This window comes from Oreochromis niloticus, linkage group LG11 (genome assembly GCF_001858045.2).
Source record: "Oreochromis niloticus isolate F11D_XX linkage group LG11, O_niloticus_UMD_NMBU, whole genome shotgun sequence".
NCBI lineage: Eukaryota > Metazoa > Chordata > Actinopteri > Cichliformes > Cichlidae > Oreochromis > Oreochromis niloticus.
This window is the reverse complement of record NC_031976.2, coordinates 27,585,588-27,608,452: the sequence shown is the minus strand read 5'-3', so window position 1 is coordinate 27,608,452 and position 22,865 is coordinate 27,585,588. Positions and strand designations below refer to the sequence as shown.

At 37.6% G+C, this 22,865-nt stretch overlaps 1 protein-coding gene across 1 annotated transcript; it reads left to right on the top strand.

Annotated features, from left to right (window-relative positions):
• Positions 1-10,522: 10,522 nt before the first annotated feature.
• On the top strand, positions 10,523-19,565 carry LOC102079845 (uncharacterized). The gene is made up of 7 exons (XM_005455316.4): positions 10,523-10,863; positions 11,722-11,845; positions 13,246-13,421; positions 13,538-13,722; positions 15,404-15,542; positions 16,488-16,618; positions 16,984-19,565. Exons 1-7 carry the CDS (start codon positions 10,815-10,817, stop codon positions 17,932-17,934), a joined length of 1,755 nt encoding a protein of 584 aa, XP_005455373.1. The 5' UTR covers positions 10,523-10,814; the 3' UTR covers positions 17,935-19,565.
• Positions 19,566-22,865: the final 3,300 nt, after the last annotated feature.

Genomic DNA, 22,865 nt, shown 5'->3' with positions numbered 1-22,865 from the left:
TTTGGGCCTTAGAATTGTCACATTTTGATTTGTGTATCCTCAGAGAAGCCCAGAAGGGGCTTGCATTCATTTACGAATTATTCTGTTGTGATGCATTTTGTCTTTTATCCACGTCCAATATACTTGCTTTCCTGGGAAGAAAGATGGATAGTAGTTGTCAACCCAGGATGACGCATGGGGCCTGAGGTAAATTCTGCCACTAGCCTGTATCTTCCCCGGTTCTCCAAGGTGCCTGCTTCAGATTCACAACTCTCACTAATGTTGTGTTAAAAATGACAAGGCCGCCATTGAAAAATCTCACAGCGAGGTTTGCTGCATATTGGCTGTCTTTACTCTAATAATCATTGATTTACTTAATGGATTAATGTTTGCTCCTACATGGACTGAGGCACAGATCTGCAGCACATTTCCATTTAGCTGAGCCGGAGCAATTTAAATGAGAAAACAAGCTTTGGCTCAGTGACCCAGGCCTGTTTTCTCCCTGCTCAGAATGGGACAGACAGCGTTATTAAGCAAAGAGTAAATTAGCATGTCACATACATACAGCATACAGTAGTACACATTAAATTACTTAATGGTTTATATACCATTAAGTTCAGTATCTTTCTTTTTGCTTCTCAGCTACCTCCTCTGTGAAAAGAACAGGGCCCCAGTGGTGGACCAGTGGTGCCAGTTCTGGTATTCTATTGCACATCCCAGTTGAGCTCTACAGTGCCAGGCAGCGAGCACAGGGCCCACTAGAGGATGTCGGGGCCTCGGGCCACCCTCACCCTCTGACTGTTTAGTTAAAGATCTGTTAGATTTCTGGCAGTGTTCATCCTGTTCCTCTTTGTATAAAGGAGCAGATACCGGTCTTGCTGATGAGTTAAGGATGTCAGGAGAGCTGCCCCATCTCCTGGATTCTCATCCCTGTGCTCAGACCATGGGAGGGAGACAGAAACATTCTTGTGATGGCACATGTTGACGTGATATCCTGGAGGACCTGGACTATCTGTCCAACCTCTGTATGGATCCAGGCACTGCCTGATTCTACCATTAGTGACACCGACCCTAATTGTTGCCCCTTTACTGCACTTGTTGTTAATTTCATTTACAACAAGGCAGCTGAAACTGACTAACAACTCCCTCTACTACTTAACTGACCAGATCAATATCCCAGAAGTTTAACTGAGTTGATGCTATACTTTAATTAGAAAGTGTCCATTTTATTTCTGAGCAGTGCATTTGAGAGACAGACACAGAAACACATAGTTTTGTTGTGGTTGTCACAAGTGTGTTCTTGGATGTCAGTCAGGAAAATCCTCCTAATTTCTCAAACGTCTTTGTAGTCTGATAATCCCATCAAATTCTGTCAATATCCAGGAGAATGGGGCTGAGATGTAGTCATTAAGGTACCACTATTTAACCTTTATGGTACATAAAATGTGGCCAATAAAAAGCACGTCGGCTGCTAGCAAGAGAGAGAGTTTTATTCATGACTTCAGCTCACCATTAATAGAATTTAGACTATAACTAGATAGATATCAACCCAAATCTGTAAAATATTTTAGGTGAAAACATTTGCTTGGCTCTTTTTCACATTTTTTTCCCTTTGAGCTGCCCAGCTCATTCAGGATAGAGACCAGGGAGATCCACACAGCAACAATTTTCACTGAGTAAAATCAGAGTAGGTGAAAAAAACCCCCCACACAACTGATGAATTAGTGCTAACCTGAGACTACGTGGTTTAAAGTAGGGATAAAAGCAATATTGGGTGTCTGAAAGACACCAGCATTTCAGCAGGATAGAGACACATGTTGGGAAACAACTAGCTTATATAAAATCTCAAACAGCAGAGTCATTGTTTTTTTATGACGTGGAATTAGAAACAGTATAGAAGGACAGAGCCAAAGGAAAGCCCAACAATCACCACTCAAATGAAGCCTAGTTCCATCGCAAGGCCTAAATTTCTACCAAGCCTAATCAGTTTCTATGCGAAAAATGGCCCAGCCATTTCACTCTGTACCGTGTCCTCACGACTCATTTCTAAGGGTGCAATGATGGGTATAAACTCGTGTCTATATGCAAGCATGCATCTGCACACATTCAAAAAAATCTGTGTGCAATGTTGAACTGCAGATTAAACCACTACCACCCTTTTCTTCATGTGTTATATAACTTTTAAGTGTGTGAAAAAGGTCTGGAAGTTACAAAGTTCTTGCCGAAGGCAGTTATTGCTTCCCTGAGAAAGCACTGCATTGCGAACTCCTTGTAACAGCTCATTTGTAGTCCAGGCTTTTCTTCCATAACTCATCTACTTTACCATGTAACACATTTGCATAACCCTACTGGCTGGTCCCACACACCCTCCAAACAAATGGGCAGCTGCTTGCCAGACCATTTTTTTTTATCACTTAACTCAAGTGATAAAAAAAAAATGGTCTGGCAAGCAGCTTCTGCTATGATAACTCAAAGCACAAAAGCACAGACTGCATTAAACATCAAAACATCCTGGCTCAGTAAAGACCAAACCAATGGAACCAACAGTCAACTGAGCACGATAGTCTATGAAAGACTTCGAAGACTGCACACATAACTGGAAATGACAAGACATAACGAAGATCCAGATTAAACACAGGACTGCATAACATGATGTTCATGGTGTTCTGTTGTTGTGATCACTTTTTATGGTTAGAATGAATTTCATGTCATTTATGCTTCACATAGCTACAAAGTTTCAGTTGCATCTAAATATTGTTTCATTATTGCCGTTTCACTGACACTGTTGGCATTACTGTTTGCTACTCTTCCTGGGTCTAGCCTGGGTGTCTTGAGTCCATGTACGAGTTTAGGTTTTGTAGAAGTTTCTCAAGTGCCTTTTGCTTCTTGTGTTGTATATATAAAGCTAGTAAAGAGTATCAACAACTTTATACAGTAACTAATACTAAAACTTATTTTAAACCAAGTTAAAAATAAAAAATAGACTTAAAAAACTAACTAAGGGTATTTTTGTATTGACAAAGCTGAAACAACAAGAAGACACGCAGGAAATGTTTTTAGTTGCTGTTAACTTGGTCAAATTTTTCAGGGCAACCAGCACGAGGCAGCTTTAGTATTATGAATATTGAGGCTGGGATGTCACACAAAAATCTCAGTGTTTGTATTAAAGTACTTATTCAAAACTTGCTCTTGCTCCTGGTAAATATCATGTATAATTAAATTGCACTGAAAATGGAAAAAAACCCTCAAAACTGTATTGAAAACGTAAATAAATAAATAAATAAAATAGGAAACTAAAGCAAAATTCCAAACTAGTAACTTTTTGGAGGGAGCGGTAAAGTAAAATATCAACACATTAACAGCATTCACTCAAAATTCAAAATACACAAAATGTTTGCAATAAGTTGGAGCAAATGTAAGAAATAAGTTCATGGAGTTCTGTCGTTATGTGTTTCGCGTGCTCACACAGAGGTGGTGAACACATGTGAAGCTTTGAGTTTCCTTATTGCAAACATGACAGAGCTGAAGGAACAGGACCGAGGGATGGAGAGGGCAACAAACAAGATAAAAACCAAGGACTACAAAAACAAAGCACAAGAGAATACTAAACACAAAGACTAAGACAACTTATATTAAAGCAATAAACAAGTCCAGAACCAAACTTAAACGACTGGGTCAATGAACCAGGACCAGGATGGCAGTATGTCCATGCTACTGTGCTGTTTGGTCTATGATTTTAGTCTCTTAGGTTGTTTCTAGGCAACATGATGGCATCATAATATATCAATCATAGATCAAAGTTTTGTGGATATGAATTACATTCAATTATCATGAAATAAAACGATAAAATGGTTTTATAAGGTGCCACAGATGGGGTCATTTTAGCTCAAAGGTAGTTGGCTGCTAGATAAGGCAATGACATGAAGGTATTGGATATACAGTAGATAAGGGGGATGTACCTGTGTGCCAAGAGGAGTTTACGGACAATGATAAAAAAAAATATTGTACAATATGTATGTTAGTATCTCACTATTTTATGAATGATTCGATTAAAAGACACATACCTGCATCTTTCCCCCACAAAGCTGACGAATCTTCCACTGTCTTAAATCCTGTTTCTGTCACTTGTGCAGCTGCTCAGCTGTTCTGTCTCATTACCGTTTCCCCAGAAAAACTTCTGTTGTGTTTTTAAAAAAAATTTTTACTTCCACTGTGTTTTGTGTGCTTTTACTAGTTTAAGAGACAAATCTACATATCTTAAAATAGTGGGAGCAAAACAAAGCAAAGCTCTTGGAAAAGCATATGAATCTGCAAATGAGCATAACATGGGCACTTTAAAAAGACTCATCTCTTTAAGGATACAACCTCACTCTTCTGCTCCAGTTGCTCTCAGTAATACTGGCTCCTCAAATTCTTTCAAACCTATTATTCCTCACCTGCCTGTGAAGTATTACTATTGAGCTTTTTTTGCTTTTGGTCTTCACTCGCCTGCTCAAACACGGGATTTTGAATGTGTCAGCCAGCTAAAATGCCATCTCGTGGTTGAATGGACAAGGTGTATTAGCTTGGCCTGAAGCCTTCCTGTAGTCACAGACTGCACATTGCTCCTCTAGGTAGAGTGATCCTCCACTTCTCACTGGCTACTCTTTTTGTTTCAATACTTTCGTTAAAACAGAACGCCAATCACAGCCAGCTCAGTTTCTGTCAACTTGTCTGTAATTACAACAAAGTCTGCTACGAGACGCCAGGAATGAAATAATTTTGTTAATCTCTGACTGACTCACAAAAAAAATAGAGACTCTTTAAAGACTCTGTAATGACGCCGCCCAAGCAACTTTTACTGGATATCTTCCCAAAGTCACATGTTAGAGTTTCTTAGAAGCAGCGAGAACTTAGATGTTTAAGTTTATACAAAAACTCTAAAACCAATAAACCAGGTTAATCGGCTAAAGTCAGGTGTGTTTGCGCTGCCACGATAACATACCTCGATTTATAATTATTCTTTAATTGCAGAGCCACTGTTGGGTTTTCTGATGTGCCTCATTCATGTGACAGCTGATGATCAGGGATCTGTGGTTGTAATGCATTATTCAAGCAACATAATATCTGCATCAAGAAATCCGGTCCACATCAACAATCCTGTGTTGGAATAAGACTCTGTGAAGGGCAGAACGCATTGTGTGCTTGCAATATAAAGCAGCCACGGCCTATATGCATTTCACCAATAGATTCCCATCTCATCCAAGTATTAATGCTGTTCCAGCTGTTTTCCCCTTTTGACTCGCTGCACTCAAACACCTCCACCTCCTGCTAAAATTATAATGATGTTAATTGATGGGTTTGGATAATGTCATGGCAATAGGCCAGGCATGCACCATGCAAATCACATTACCAATCAAGCCAAGGGTCTTCGCCTCAAGACACATGGTAGATGAGTTTTATATTTAAAACAAACAAAAAAATTCTCATTAATTTACGAAAAGGGCACACATCACAAAACCATTATTTGCCCATTAGCGAGTTTGTTGTTTAGAAGAATCTATTTTCTGCTATAGTTTTTCAGAGAGTATACATTCAAGCCTGTTGTGGTTAATTAAATTGTTCAGCTTCTGTCGTATGTTCTTGATGAGCCTAAAGGAGCTTTATATATATATAAAATGGCATTAATGCAGAAGTCAAAGAATGTATTTTTTTAATCCAATTTATGCTGGATAAGGTTACTGTGTGTAATTATTTTTAATGGAAGCATATCAGCTTCTACGTTCCCAATGATTACCACTTTGCTTTAAATTCCCTGTGTTAATGTAAGAGAAGTGGTCCATTTACCTGCTGGCTGTTTTCTATCTTTAGCATTTCTTTTGAACTTGTTCAGCAAGTAGCACCCATTATATAAAAGTGTTTGAGGATTGTATCCGTCCGGAAAATGCACAATGTGTTTTTGTGCAACTATGCAACGCCCATCTTAAGTTGCAACTTTGGCCAAGTCTCTCATAAAACAGTGTAACTCAAGACACTTCCTGGATAAATAAAGGAGGTGGATGGGCAGCAATGTGCCACATAACTTTCATGCTACATTTACTGTGGCCAGAAATATTGGTAGTATTCAAACTTACTACAACATAATAATAATAATTATAATAGAACTACGAAATCTTACTATAGACAAAACAAGGATTTTCTACAATTATAAATAAACAAAACCTACTATATAACTTGCTATTTATATTTTTACTATAAAATACAGGGTGGAGCTGCAAATTGGGGGAAGGCTGTCATTTTCCAGTGATTTGCAATTTTCAGGTCTTAAATCCAGTTACTGTTTGTATTAGTTTATTCATTTCCTGAGTTCTTTCCATTGTCGCCCCCCCTCCCCCACTTGTACCTTGTTCACTTGTATCAAGTTTACTTTTTGTCTGTTTCTTATTTTAGTTATTGTTACATACTTCCTGTTTTACTTTGCTAGTTAGTTGTCTTCTGTGTTTGGTTTTTAATTTTCCTTCATTCCCTGTGACTGTGTTAATGTGTGAGTATGAATAGGGCCGTCTTCCCCTTACTTAATAACAGTATGCTTTTTTGGGATAGTCAGGCTTTCTTGGACAAGCAGTGCTTCCTTACGCCTGCATTCTTGTGGAAAGCGGAAAGAAAATTTGCTTTGTGTATTCGGTTTTGTCAAATAATGAATGACACTGCTGACTGATCAAAGATGCTTCTGATCCTGAACTCAATATATATTTTTTACTCCACTGGTTTTTAATCTGCTTTTCCACTTTCAGTGAAAGCCAAAGATAGATCATGATCATCAACAACAAAGAAAATGAATGAAACATATAAGTTATTTTAAAGAAATTCAGTCTGTTCTGAAATAAACCCTTATTTGTAATGATTACCTTTGCTTCTGCAAATCTTTCTGTGGCACTGGACAGTAATCACATGGCTTCTCTTCACCATGAGACCTGATCCAGAGCCAGGACCTGTTCTTTTCAACCCGCGTTTATTGAACCAGATCAAAGATGTGGCTCAAACAGGCTGGTGAGATAACACACACAAGATGCATCTGATTTGCTGTGACAGTGCACAGGATGGTTCATTGATGATGTTCTTGAAGTGCAAGAGTCTACAGAAGTGCATCACATCTCCTCCACAGGTTGTGTCCAACAACATCAAAGCTTTTGTTTCTCCTGTTGTAATTTAATTTGACCACAATAGGAAAAGCAAAGATTCTTTCACAACAACATCTGCAAAAAAAAAAAAAAAAAAATGAAGTTTTTATATTAAAAAGTCATTGAAATCTCTGCGCAAAGCAAATATTTCTTTTCTATTGTGTTTTTGTTTGTTCAAAGTAGTTTTGATTTGTAGTGTAATTCATCAACGTTGACAGGCAGTAAACTCTTGCATGGTCTGTTTTTCTTGTTTAGCCTCTTCACGGCTAGCATATTGTGTATTTCACCTTCCCATGTCATGGCAAGCATCGAAGCACTAAAGCCAAAATGTTGTTGTCAATAATAAGGTGTCATAGACCATAACCCACTGAAAACAACGCAATGATAAGCAGATTGATCCACCTTTATGAGATGTTTACGTAAGATTTAAGACAGTCAGAGACCAACTTGAGGATTACTTTAATGTTACTGACCAATATTATTTCGTTTACTTTTCTGTTGAGGGGGGGGGACCTCAGGCTTGTATTTCAGCAGCAAACTGTTCGCTTTTAGCACTTTTCTTTAAACCTTATTGTTAAAGTAAAGAAGTCTAGCAAAATAGTCTATACTAGTTTCAGTGGCAAACATCAAATCACCATAAAACACTTCAGCCTTTCCTACAGGTGTTGCTTCTGTGTTTATGATTCTATCACCTTTATGTCAATATCAAAATCATTCTCATATCCACCACATGTATATACTTTCTCCTAAGACCAGGTTTCAATGCTTTAATGTATTCATTTAGTCCAAAAAAAGTGGGAAGGCAAAACCAAACAATGACATTTACTTCTTAGCTTTAATTGAACAAACCCACAGATTACAAGAGCATGCATAATTTATCAGAAAACTAGGCCACCATCACAAAATCTAATCACATTAAAACAGGGAAAGAATGAGGGTTAGAGGCCAAGTAGAAATGAGTTTTGCTTTTCAAATTGTGGGAGCATTTTAAATTGTGGCTTACGGCCATAACTCAAGGCTCAGACGCCCAACTCTCAAAGTCAGTCTTTGTCATCTCGTTGTTTTGTTGAATTTGATTATGATTTGCCCTTTGCCACATAAGCGAGCAATTAACGATGAAACTTATGACTCTAAAGCCCATACAATATTTTAATGTGATCACTTTGCTTCCCCGTGAGACCTGCAGTGTTTCTGGATTAAAGATTACCTGTACTTTTAACAACCTTAACAGTAAGTATCCTGTGAGTCGGAAGTGTGTCTGTCGGATGGAAAAAATTATGAGTATCTAACATTTATATAAATAAATATATGTTTTTGTAGACTTAAAAGTGCAAAAATCACTTAAGCATGACTGCATCAACACGTAACACTACATTTCCCTTCAAACAGGTCTTGGGAGTGTGAGAGCTACTGGTGCCTAACACGTTTATCCAATATTGCACAATAACTGCATTCCTATTATATACAATAGGCACTCCCAGCTTTGGGATGTCTGACAACCTGACAACACCACAAAGTTAAGAACCTAAGCTGACTTTATTTGTTCCTAGTAGGGCTTTTAAAACACAAGAAAATCAATAAGATAAACAATTTATATATAAAAAATACACACATTTCATAATTTTCAGTAAGTGTTCTGAGTGTTTCTAAACTCAGAACTTTAAGAGGAACCATGAGGTCACTGAGTACAGGGGGAGCCTGATTATGTAAATATTTATATATTAACTTTAGATTAGTGAATGTGATAAAATTATCAAAATTGAACATGTTTAATTTCTTAAGGTGTGCCCCTATAGTTTTTTTTTTTCCAAAATTTTAATTGCCTCATTATATATTGTCATAAAGGGCCTAATTGTTTAGTATGCTGCTTGTCGCCAAGAGATTACACATTAAGTGAGCGAAAAATCATAAAATCTTTTGGTAACCTTGGTCACTTTTTTAATATGTATCTATAAATCCAGATGGAAATCTAAAATTAGGCTGAGATATTTGAACTCTGAAACCCATGAATTGCCCATGAAGCTTTAAACCTAGCTTATGCACTTCTTTTCAGGAGCGAGCCCTGGAGGAAGCGCAAACTGACAGTTTTTTGATGAGTGTAAGACAAGAATATTCAAGCCATATAACCCATGTATTTCCTGTTCAAACAAATCAAACTCTCTGCCATGAGAAACATTAACCAGGCAATCTACTAGGGCACTGTTTGAAAACGATAGCTGTGTCAACGAACTTGGGTTGCATTCATTTTTTCACGTGATCCTGTTCTATTTCCTTCTCTGTGTTTTAGCCATTGACTTTCATGCACAGCTATTTTATGTCAACAGTACAGCATAAAGAGTTTAATATCAAGCACACTTATACAACAAACTTTTGTTTTACTTCATAATGTTGCTCTCTTCCAGTCTGTTTATAATTGTTGTTGTCAGAAAATCAAGAAAAGAACTTAATAGATTTTCAACCATCAGCAAAATTTTGCTACAGTACATCACCAATCACAACTTTGCAGGCTGAAAAGATGACATGCCATTTTATTTTTCAGGATGCAAATAATTTCAGATAATCTTATGCAATGTTTCAAATAAAAACAAACAAACAAATAATACTTATAAGCAATCTATATAAAGATAATATCTAATTAAAACGATTTTTGGATGGATGGATGGGCATACGCGTCTGTATATGTACGCGATGTATATGTGTGAGGGAAGACTTCTGTAACGAAGGAGCAGCCAATCACAAGAAAGCTGTTTTAAAGCAAGCAAAGCCTGCCTCAAAGGTAGAGTCGTTAGAATCACATTGAATTAACTAAGAGGGTCCAACGCCTATAAGTAAGGTTTATATGTAACTGTGAATCATGCAAAGAACAAAAGAAAGATGAGTTTCTAGTATCAACCAAGCCTACTGGCAGATGATCTGTGTGTATGAGCCAGTATCTTGTAACCACTGGCCATTGTTCCTTAATCTTTTCATTGTAAACTCCAAAACAGGTAGAATTCCACAGCACAAAACAAACCACATATCCCACAGCTTTCTGAATCAGATAGTATTACAGTTACAGAAACTGTGACATAACCTACACATCTATGTATTTATTACCTGAACTGTGTGTTATCAGTGTCAACACTGGGCTGTCTCAGCATATATAACAGTGGTCTGTGGGCCATATACACACAAACTGTTTTTTTTCTTTCACTTTCTGTTTTTTCCAGTTTCAAATCTCGATCATTTCCAGTAAACCAAGAAAACCTGAAAGACAAGTCCGGAGAGAGTGAGCGACTGACTCAAGGTGGAGAGGGAGGGACGTAAAAAGGAAGTTGTAATTCTGGAAACAGAAAATGGGTGGGACATACAGCAAGAAGAAAAACAGGAACAAAGTTATGGCAAGTCAAAGTCCAGTACACCTGCACACCTGAGTAAAGCCACTCCTTTCCCAGAACGCATCAGAGATGGTTGAAAAGCAGAGGCAGGGAAATGCTTTGAAACCTTATTCAGCTCCAATATTTAACAGCGTTTTTCACATTCATTCAGGTTTTGTTTGGGAGGATTTCTGACATCAGGTAGCTTTTTTTATACATGTGTGTTTGTGTGTGTTTCTTTCCCCTTTTTGTCTTTTTTTGGTTTTACTTAAAAGACAGAGCAGAACTGCCTGGAATTTTTTTGGAGCCCACATAAGTGATGAAGATGTGGTTCATGAACATTATGATGCTTCTCTTTTTCTGCTTTGGTGAGTACAGCGAGTTAATTTGGATCATTTTCTTTTATTTACAGGTGTCAACTAGAGGCAGGCTTACACTAAATGGATCATTATTTTCTAACAGTAGAAATAAAAAAGAAACAGTTGCAGAATTGCAGAGTTATTCCCTCTTATTTGAAATGAAAGCGTTTGGGTGACCGAGAACTCCTTGGCCATTGTAAACGATCACAAAAAAAAATGGAGTCTTTAATAGTGGACATTGAGCTGCTAATAAAAAAAAAAAAAAGCTAATTCTGAATTTACTGTGTACTTTCAAGCTTGTCTTTCGATAAACTTCATGCACTTTAAAATTCAAATATAATAATACACTCTGCGCTGTTGAACCACTAAATCTGTGCGTATGGTTTGACATCGTAAAACTAGCTTGGAAAATATTCAGACTCCAAAATCAGCTTGTAAAGGATATGGTTTCCCATTCCTGAGTCACAGCCTGGGAGATGGCCGAGTTTTATATCCATGCATCAAAGATATGACTGGAAAAGGAAACGAGATCTTCTTGAGTTTCAGCCACGTGTCGAAACAAAGTCCATCTTAAATAATCTCCCAGCCGTCCCAATCCAGTGTGTGCTCAGTTCAGTTATACTGAGTGACTGCTATTCTCTGAAGTTCAAAATTCAGGCAGCTGTACTAGCTGAGGGCACGAATGGTTTTAGACCGACTGTAGTTCATTCCACGAGTAGATAAAAGCAACATGTAAGAAAAAGCAACAGAAATGTCTCATTTTGAATTTATTGGTTTTAAAAATACTATCGAAAGAAATCACTTATTCAAATAAAGGATTATTATTTGTAGCAAAAGACTGACAGACTTTTCCCTTCATCTTTACAGAATCCTCAACTGGCAATGTCACAGTGCAATTTAACTCTAGGAACTTCCATAACATACTCCACTGGGATCCTGCAAAGAGTGATTTTCCAGGGCAAAGGTTACTCTATAGTGTCAAATACAGGAGGTAAGACCAGGATGACTGATGAAAGATTATATGACAGCTGTACTTTCCCTGCACTGCTGCTCTGATATAGGGGCCAATGCAAACACACTTTTTTTTGCTGGTGTCTCGTTACAAACTGTACGGGAAAATTCATAATGCCACTTGTCAACAAATTAAGAACACCTGCCTGGGCGCCACATGGTTTAGGGTTGTGTATAGATGTGGTGTTGCAATGGCAGGTATGGCATGCTGGACAAAACCTAGCTGATTTTTAGAAAAGTCCTCTGTTAACATGACATGTGTAAAATAATCTTAATTGTATGTTTTATCATTTCTGTATGATTACTATAGACATTTAAAAAGACTAAAAGTGCCACAGTCACCCACTGTTCATGGGCCTTCCATGAACTGCCCCACTGCAGAGGAAAAATACTGTTCTGTTTCTGACCTCACATATAGGCTACTGCTGCAAATTCTCTGCTGCGTGCCAGATCTGCAGAGGCAAAAACAAAAACAAATATTCAATTACTCTGAGTAAATCCTGATAAAATCTAAGCTGATTTCAGGCCTTATTTAGCCTTTTCTAAAGATGCATACATTTTTGATGACAGTTTTTGGAGATTTGAGATCGGATCTCTTCATACAAAAATATAGAAAATTGCCATTCTTATCCTTCAGGATCTAGAAATTCTATTTTGCAAAGAGAAGAGGCCCCTCTGTTTTCCCTCACCACCTCTTTCCCCCCCCCTTTCTCTTTTTCCCTATATGTGTGTTTATAAAAACACAGTAGCTCACAACGTGCCTCAAAAATCCCATAGTTAGTCAAGTTTATCATGCTGTTGTGTGGCTTAGAAAACTAAAGAACGTCTAAATATCTCCAAAGAATAAGGCCTGTTACAAGTGATTAGCAGCCTATGTGTTTCTATGCTGCTTTCGTCACTAAAGAGAGCTGCAATACTCATGAACCTTACAAGCTGATTTTTTTTCTTCTTTTCAATCAGTCTCTACAAACAGCCTCCACAAAGTGGAAATGTCATCTTGTCCAATTAATCATGATGTAGTTTCTTAGACAAATGTCAAGTGCTCCCCCTATCCAATTGACTTTTCTCCCAGCTACTGTCACTTGGAATTTCTGGAGTGATTTTCAGCTTCATTTTAGCTGCAGAGAAAGACTAGCATGCCTGCAGGATAATGGTTTCTTATTAATACAAAATGCTCATTTGTCTCTCTCAAATAAAAAAAAAACTTGTGCGTGGTAAAATGATTATGGAGAATTCAGTGCAGCCATTTGAGGCGCATAATATTTTCAGTGCTCCAATGCTGGTTTTCACAACTTCTTATGCTACACAAGGATTATCATTAATCATTATTAATATACTTTGCTACCAAAATCTGATTATATTGTACTACTCTCTTTACAGTGACGATAGCGATCAGTCATACAAGATAAAAGACGAGTGTCAGAATATCACCGCCCTGTACTGTGACCTGACGGCCGAAACGCCCTCAGTTTATGATGTTTATTACCAGGCTAAGGTGTTGGTTAATGGTAGAACTCACGGTTCCACCAAGACAAGGTTTAAACCTTCAGAACACAGTAAGAATATCCATACTCAATCATACATTTCCTTGCATCTTATAGTAAGATCTATTATAGCGCAATATTCATCTATTCATCTTTTTTTTTTTTCCATCTTCATCTTTTCTCCATAGCCATTTTGGGTCCACCCATCTTGTCTACATCCACAACAGAGTCATCTCTGTTTGTTAATGCCACCTTGCCTGTGGGACCAAATGGAGTCTCCATTGCAGACATCATCATTAACGGCAGAAAAGTGCCATCCGAGACTAAATTTATCTATATTTTGAATTTAATCTATCCAGATGGGGCTGCAATGGTGAGTCTGAATTTACAATATAAAACATACTGTGCATATCTACATATTATCTATGTATTGTGTATAATATGTCACAATTAAATCCAAAATTATAGTAAGTTAAAAAATATAGTCATTTAATCTACCTCTGTTTGCTGATGACAACAACCGTATGTATCAGTAAGAACAGTGAACCAGTCTACACACATTAAAAAAAGCTCAGCAAACTCTGGTAATTCTTATTATTTGAGCCCAACTAATATATATCGGCTAATATTAGCCATTTATTGACATCAGCATTTATAACACCTGATAAGAGTAAAGAAACAGCCTTCAAGTGCATTATGGGTGTTTTTGCATAGTTTGTCCACCAGAGGACACATCTGCAACTTCCCTGTTGGTAACAGGTTTTTGGAAAGCTACAAACACAACAACTAACTGATCAGAGGAAAGTTAGGCATAGTGTAAATGAGTAATCCACGACATATTATAAATAGTGCTGTCAGCGTGCTGTCAGCGTGCTGTCAGCGGCGATCCGCGGCAACTCGTTAATTGAGATTTGCTGCGTTAATGCAGTTATGGCGTTAACATCATTTTAACGAGATTAACGTTGACAGCACCAATTATAATGTTTGTTTTTTACACTGCACTGCCATATTTTATTAAGGACTAATGACTCATGAATAAGTACACACAAACACTAGGAAATGTTAGAGAGAGATATTTATGTTTCATGTGTCTGAAAGGAAAAGAAAATACAACATGATGTACTGGACTTAACCGCATCTCTGTATTTTTATCGGCTGCATCCTTTTGTCAGGTGGACTCCGCTTATCAGGGTTTTTTTGTTTGTTTGTTTATTTTACGTATGTACCAAAATGTTTTTTCACACAGGTATGTAGTAAATAAAAAGCTCACCTGCTAATAAGCATAGAGAAATTAATGTTGTTGGCTGGAAAACTTTTTTTTTTTAAGCTTGAAGCGTACAAATGTATAAAAATAGCATTGAGTTTAAACAGATTTTTTAAACAACGAGACAATGCAGGCAAAAAATAGGAAAAATCAGCTCAGAGTCCAAAGCAAATGATCAGGGAAAAAACTAAGAGCTACATTAAAACCAACCATTATAAGCATTTTAGATGGTTATAAAGAAGGAATTTTTTCCTCAGAGTCACTCAACATGCAGCAGTGTTGATTCTATTTTCCTGTATAACTGATTACCTGCAGTGGCAGGAAATCCCATCTTTTTTCCAAATATGGACTGCTAGAAAATTACATAACTGAATTATTCTCTCCTTGCATAAGTGTTATTTTCCTAGTAAGGATCAAGACAAAAGGATCGAGACAAATTATGCAGTGCTCTCTCCATGTGAACGCCTTTCCTAATGTCAACACCGTGATCACAACCAGTTATTCCCATACAAGTATGACAGTCACGGTCGGGTGATGCCATGACATCCCAACTGAAGTGAAACTTGATCTGGATAAAATCTGATCTATATATTGTAAATAGGCCCCTGAGATGTATTTTAAATTTAGTAATAAGCTGAGGAACATATTCTAAATTATTTAAAAAAGCATTTACCACCAAATCATGTTTAGTTCTGTTGTACTTTATAACAGAAAACACAGTAAAATGTGTTTGATTTCTCTGACCTGTGACTACACAATTATCATTAATATGAACGTATTTTTCCTCTAGCATGTTGAAAGCCACAGTGGTCAGTTCATCATCGACTTAAAGAAGAAGTCTTACTACTGCGGCACTGTTATCTACAAACCATCTTCTAATTGGGGTCGCCCGAGCAGTGAGAGTGCCTCCTTCTGTGTGACACTGCCAGGTTAGCACAATAATGGCCACAGCATAACGTCGCACATAAAAATATCATTTTATTCAGACATGAATATGTTGGTTGTTTGTTTGTTGGTATTAAAGCTATGAGGGGCTGTTTTTGAACAACAAAACTTGATGTCAGCTTTGAATGTAATACTTGTGTACTTTTCTTAAAACTGATAATATTTGCAAAAATCTGATTTCACTTGAGAAAATTGTGTGCTACTTGACAACCCCATAGGAAGCTTTCAAGGGCCCACCTGCTGCAGAGAAAATGCAAAAATTAAGATACTTGAAAATGCTGCTTTTTTTTTTTTTTTTTACATTTCACTTTAATCAGACTGCACAAATTTCTTCAAGTGACTGCAGTCACTTGGAAGCAATGCAGTGTTTGGTAATAAATCAAGATGGTTTGTTATAAATCAGCGCTTTTTAAAGCCTTTGCATCTGCACCACACAGATGAGGCACTCAGTGATACTGCAATGAAGCAGGAAATGAGGCTACACAATAAACACGTTGTTCATTCTGTGAATCTGTATTATAAACATAATCTTTTAAAAAAAAATCTACCCTATTATTGTGAACTCGATTAGGCAAGAGATAAGATTACACATTGGACTTGCAAAGATAATGTTCTTACCTGTGCTTGCCAGTGTACATTCCTTAGTGCTGCACATGACAGTAAAAGTTTCCTGGGGAAATGCAGTTCTGTAATATTTTAGAGGAGTTACCGTAAACCATAATTCAAGTACACCTCGAAAATACATCTACATACCTGACATTCAGGAATGTCTGTATTCATGTGCTCTGTGTGACAAGTGTAGTCAGGATACTCCCTGAGAACATTCCTAAGCATGCACGTCACCCTGGGAAGTTTTATAGCTCACTGCTTTTAAATGCTCAAGCAGTTTCCTGTAATATGTCTATCAAACAACCTTTGCTCTATTTCAGAAAATCCGTGGCTGCTTCTGCGATGGCTTCTCTTGAGTGCGGCTGCTGTGGTTGCCTTAGTCATAGTATCAGCTGTGTGTACGTGCAAATATGTGAAAGGTGGAAAGTCAAAGAGCATGACACAAGCACTGGTAAGGCCATTGTTTCTTTGTGTCCTTCCTTACTGTCACACAAGGAAATGTTGTCTTACCGGAAAATCAATTCCATTAGCGCATCACTAACTGCACACAGGTTCAGTTTGTTAAAGTTTAGCACCAACTTAAGATACAAACAATGAAACACTGTGGGTGTTGTTTTAGTAAAGTCAAAGGAGCATGTGCAGTGAGTCATGGTGGTTTTGTAATTGGTGTTTTTTGTAGCCTGTGTATGCTCTCTTTGCTTTTGCATCAATGAAGCATTAACTACAGATTTCTAAACAGCTTAGCAGACCTAAAAATACTTTTATCAAGTGTTCAAATCGTGTGTTTGACTGACCCATATCGCTTTATTGTTTTAGAAAGAGGCAACCGCTTCTGGAGCGCCTAAGATACTGCAGGATCCAGATAAAAATCTTGTAATTTCTCAAGTCGAGGTATGCCCTCACATGGATGAAACAGTTTATGCCAAAATCCAGATGAATAAAAATGGGTCTTCAGTTAGGAATGGAGGCTATTCCCCCCAGGACATCCCTTTCCCTCCCTGGCAAGACCACACTGGCTCCTCTGTGGACACAAGAACACGCAGAACTCCAAATCCTGAGGACACAAGTGCCCAGTCCTCTGACATCTACAGTTCTGTGGCTGTTCTACCTAAAGAGGACAATGACATTCAGCAGGTTGTCACTGAACGTGGAGAAGTCGTGCACCACTTGATCGCACGCGATGCACGACCATTACCTGATGCTGATTCTTGTGACAGCAACCCACATGGGAAGCTGCTGCTACACACAGTGCGGGATATCAATGGACAACTTGTGTTGCCTTTGCTCAATTTTCAGTTACAGAGCAGCAATAGTGATGCAATATGCCCATCAAACCAAGAGAGAAAACCTCTCCTATCAGACCTCATACCCTCTAAGGATGAGTCATCATTAGCTTCTTTGCTCAGCTTAAATAGCTCAGAGTGGTCCGATTCTGGATGTGATAATAGCACTGCAACGACACCGACCCACTCATACTGCAACACACATTTTCCTCCATCTCAACCACTTATTCCAGATTCTGACAAGGAATGTGAGACTACACTATCCAGTGATGTCTCATTTGAATCAGGATACAAAGAAAACTGGATGCCTAAATTATGTAATGAACCTTCTATTATAGACAGTTGCAGAAGGACAGGCTACATGTGGACCTGCAATGGCTCCAAAATGGAAGAAGATGATGATGAGGAAGTTGAAGACCAGGGGGAACTACAGAAATCAAGACCAATTTTCCTGGGAAGTTGGACAATAAGAATCCAAGAATAATAGACTTTGATTGTCTCCTGACCCCCACCCAGCCATCGTGGTCCTTGAATAACTGTAGAGAACATTTCTCAGTAGCATTTTGGTTATTTTTGACGGGAGGACTGACAGGTGCTTTGGAGGCAGGACCCCAGTAGATGGATGGGTTAGCAACACGCTGTGTTGTTCAAGATGAAGAACTGCCTCTGAATTGTTAAGTACATTTCACTCCTATGTGTGGCATATTGTGCTTTTTGTATCTATTTTTATTTATTGTCTGACAATTGCAAAATATTGGTAGAAACCAGCTTTAAAAGCCTGGGTGCATTTGCTGTTATAAATTCTGCCACTTTTTAGACACTTTTTAGCCAAACTTTACCTCCTTCCTAACTGATAACATCTGTTCTGAATATGTTATTGTGTAATGTGTAAATTTAAGTGAAAAGATGTCAACAAACATCTCATTTCTCAGTCAGTGAATTTACAAAGAATGTGAAATATGCTATAAAGGGCAACAACAAAAAAGTTGAACACTATTAATAACTCCCAAAACACTAATGACGCAGATGAGCATGCATGTTCGTGTGTTATCGCTATGACAACATGTTGTTGCAACTTAATGCAATCCCTAAATACACAAATCCAGTCTGGTCACTTTTAAATTACAATGTGGATAGTCAGCCTTAAAGATTAGATGGGAAAACAAATGTGATTGCACAGTGGCTGAACACAACAGCAGACTGAGCCCGACACTTATTGTCACATATTGAGGTGTTTAAAATGGGAGTAAAATGACTGAATGTCTGCAGGGCAACAATATATTCCATTTCGTTTCTCATCAGCATGTTTCAGTGTTAACAGAGATGTAAAATTCATGAAATGGCTACGTTTATGTATCTAAAAATACATTTTTTTTCTGTAACTCGCAGTGTTTACGAACTCAATGTTTGCTGTTCTTCCAGCAGAAGGAAACAGACGGCGTCACATATATTAGAAGCTGGCGCTGGTTTCAGCCCACGCCATGTAGATAACACTGAGGCTTTTAATAGCGTCAATGCAGACTTTTATATACACCTATAAAGTAATAATGTCAGGTGTGTTGAAACCATGTGATGTGAGTCACATGTGAACTTTGTACAGCACATTTTAGACATCTGTCTGATGATACATAACCTGCCTGTATTCTTTATTTACACTTTGTAAATTTCTACTTACTCTTTATGTTGGAAATTCATCTTTGCAAGTCTGAGTAGCATTAAGAGATAAGAGTTTAATAACAACCATTGAGTAACATGTTCTACAGTAAAATTTGTTAAAGTGTCATTTTCAGTTTTGAGTTATTACTGGAAATTATTAAAATGTCTATATACTGGCAAACTTAGCAGAGACACAGTACTGTATTATGCAACATTGATTGGGGAAAACTCTGAACATATTCTGAATTCCAACTTTTAAGAAATGTTTTGATTAATTGGCATTCACTAACCAAAACTCTGGTTAGACAGTGCTTATGTAATGTGATAAAAGCATGCCAGCGAAATAAATTTGCACCTGTTTTGTAACATACTGAAAGTTCTTGCAACGTGCCGTACACATTGACCTCATCAGGTAATAAAGAGATGTGGATGTTGCAAAGAATCCAAAGTACAACTCAACAGCCTGTTGCTAAGTGCATGTTTTCAGTCAACTAATGATGATAAAGTAGCTTTGTTTTTCTACTTCTGCCTGGGTGGACATGCTGTAAAAGTCTCGTGCTTAACCGTTTAAAAAACAGTTTCCTGTTGAAAATCACAAGTGGCACCGATTTAGCAACAGACTGCACACCGAGAATAGAAATGTCATTAAATGGTTAAGTGGTTAGAAGACATGCTCAGAGGAGCTAGTTTAAATTATAGCCTAAAGAATCTAAGAAAGGCTGACCCAATTTTGATTGTAATTTGAATTTGTATACAAAAAATGCACAGCATTGTTGGCAACTGTATCTGTAGCCTAAAATGAGAGACCATTGTTTTGGTTTGTTTTTTTCCAAGTAGCTAAGAAAGAAAATGACCCTTCGATTCACTGTTCAAACTGAAAAGGGGAAAAGTGTAGCTAACTTCAGGACATGATACAGTACAAGCTTTTGTGCGCATCTCAGTCCATTGTTAGTTTAGTTATACAATTGTTACCAGATATGCTAATAAGATATTTTCCAATGAAAGGCTGACCTATAAACAGGAAACAAAGAAAAAAGTAAGTGATATGCAATGCTTCACTCAAAACAAGTCTTAAATATCTAAGCAAAATAACAGATTCATTGTAATTACTATTAGTTTTGGCTGGGGGGGGGGGGGGGGGGGGGTCAGCTTAAGTGGACAAAATAAAATTAATTATATTTTGCAGGTCATGTCAAGATATGATAAATAATTCAATGTAATATACAGGTTTCAAAGCCAAATTAGGAGTGGCAAATCTAATTTCAAAGTTGCATCAGTAACAAAAAAACAATGCCCTCAATATGACAAAAGGAGCAGCTTCATATATCATGGAAACACAATTTGCAGAGTGCACTTTGTAGGACAGTGACAACATTTTTTACAAACACGCACTATGAAAAATAACCACACAATTAAATCAATACATCCTGAGACACGATATTGACACAAACTTACATTATGAACATGTCAGAAGCTTAGATTTATGACCATGCTGCCTGGTAGAAATTACTTTTATTCAAAGCTCCTGGAAATGCGTGACAGAAGTAAAGCACCTCGACAGCTACATGGAAACAAAGAAGTGATACTGTCTAATGTGACAGATTGTGCAGCAGATTATGGGTTTTAAAAGTCAAAGATAATGCCAGGTTGTCCAGACAGCTTCCCCATGAGGGCTTTTTTGCTTATCTTTTATCTTTTATAAAACTAGAACTGTGTTTTACTTTATTTTTAAAGGGAAAATATAACTCCTGCATTCGTGGATGATGCTGATAGCTAAGGTTAAATTTTGCTTCGCTGTTCTGCGCAAACAAGTAGACACAAAGTATTTTGTGCAATGGAGTTCACAGCCCTTGGGTATTCTGCGACTCTCTTCATCCAAATACAAGCATCTGAATGAGCACGGGGCTCCTGCTCTGCCCTTAACATATATATGATTGGGTTCATCAGTCTTTGAAGAGAGAATAGGTCTGATACATAAACAAAGGGAAAAGCAGATATTGTTTAACATTAGTGGAGTGCTGGAGCTGAAAAAGCAATTCAATTTTATTCAGTTTTATTTATATAGCACCAATCACAATAATAGTCCCTCAAAGTGATTTATATTGTAAGATAAAGACACTACAACAATACAGAGAAAACCCCAACAATCAGATGACCTTCTGAGCAAGCACTTCATGACAGTGTAGTGTTTTAACAAGAAGAAAACTCCAGCAGAAACAGCATCAAGTAGGAGCGGCTATCTGCCCATGATTGGTTGGTGTTTAGGGAAGGGAGACAGGACAAAAACATGCTGTGGAAGAGAAACAGAGTTTAATAACTACTAATGATTAAATGCAGGGTGGTGTATAAACACAAAGAGTTAAATGAGGTAGCGAAGAAGAAACGCTTAATGCATCATAGCAGCCCCCTTAGTTTTGAACCAGGCAAAACTAAGGGAGAGTTCAGGCTCACTTTATCAAGCCCTTACTATAAGCTTTATCACAGTTTTAAGACTAATCTTAAAAGTAAAGAGAGTCTTTCTCCTGAAGCTAAACTGGAAGCTGGTTCCACAGAAGAGAGGCCTGAAAGCTGAACGCTCTACCCCCCTCTACTATTAATCGTCCTGGGAATCACAAGCAAGCCAGCAGTCTGAGAGCAAAGTGCTCTACTGGGGTGATATGGTACCATGAGGTCTTTAAAATTAGATGGGTGATTAGAATTCAAAACCTAGTATGTGAGGGAAAGGATTTTTAATTTGATTCTGGATTTAACAGAGACCCAAGCAAGAGAAGCTTAAGCATCCATAATTAACCTTAATGTGTAAGGAATTCTCCCCATTTACATGACAAACTGTAATCTATATTAGATAGATATTATTCAAATCTGCAGAGGAGTAAATATGACTACTATACTACTATAACTATTCTACAACTACGCTTTCAAGAACTTTTGAAATTAGCTAAGAAATCTAGGTTAAGCAATGCCTTGTTAAGTAATGATTTAATTACCACAACCTTAAAGACTTGTGGCGTTTAAAGATAGATTGATGATATTCAAGATCAAAGTGTTAATTAATGGTAGGGCTACGCTGAGCAGTCTTGTCAGAATAGAATCTAGTAGATATGCTGATGATCTTGAGAAGGTAATTACTAAAGTTAACTCAGGAAGATCAATCGGAGAGCCTAAATAAATATCTGTAGTATTCAAAGTTGCTGTACATAATGATCCATCTGTAAGATCATTATGAATATTTTTTTATGTTCTGGTTTAATTTTTATTTGGAAAAGAGATTCATGAAGTCATTACTAGTTCTTATTAAAGGAATGCTTGGGTCATCAGAGCGCTGACTCTGTCAGCCTGGCTGACTGGCTAAAGTGCTGAAAACCTGAGGTTGTTCCAATTTCCTTTCAAACAGTAATGAACAGTAAGTCCTGGCTTTACAGAGGGCTTTTTATAGGCCAACACATTCTTTTTCCAGGCTAAACAAAGATCTTTTAAATTAGTGCAATGCTATTTCCTCTCCAGACTAAAGGTTTTCTGCTTTAAGGGTCTTCTGATTTAAGGCTTTCTTTTTCAGAGAAACCACAGTATCCAGAGTTGTATGAAGTGACGATTTAACACTGTTAACAAGATAATTGACCTCTGTGCGAGTAGAGTTTAGGTAGCTGCTCTGCACTCTACTGGCATTGAAGATAAAAGTGGAGGAATTACATACATTAGTTACAGCACTTTCGGTAACACGTCTACTGCAATGAGATTTATTCCCCACTGCTGTGTTAT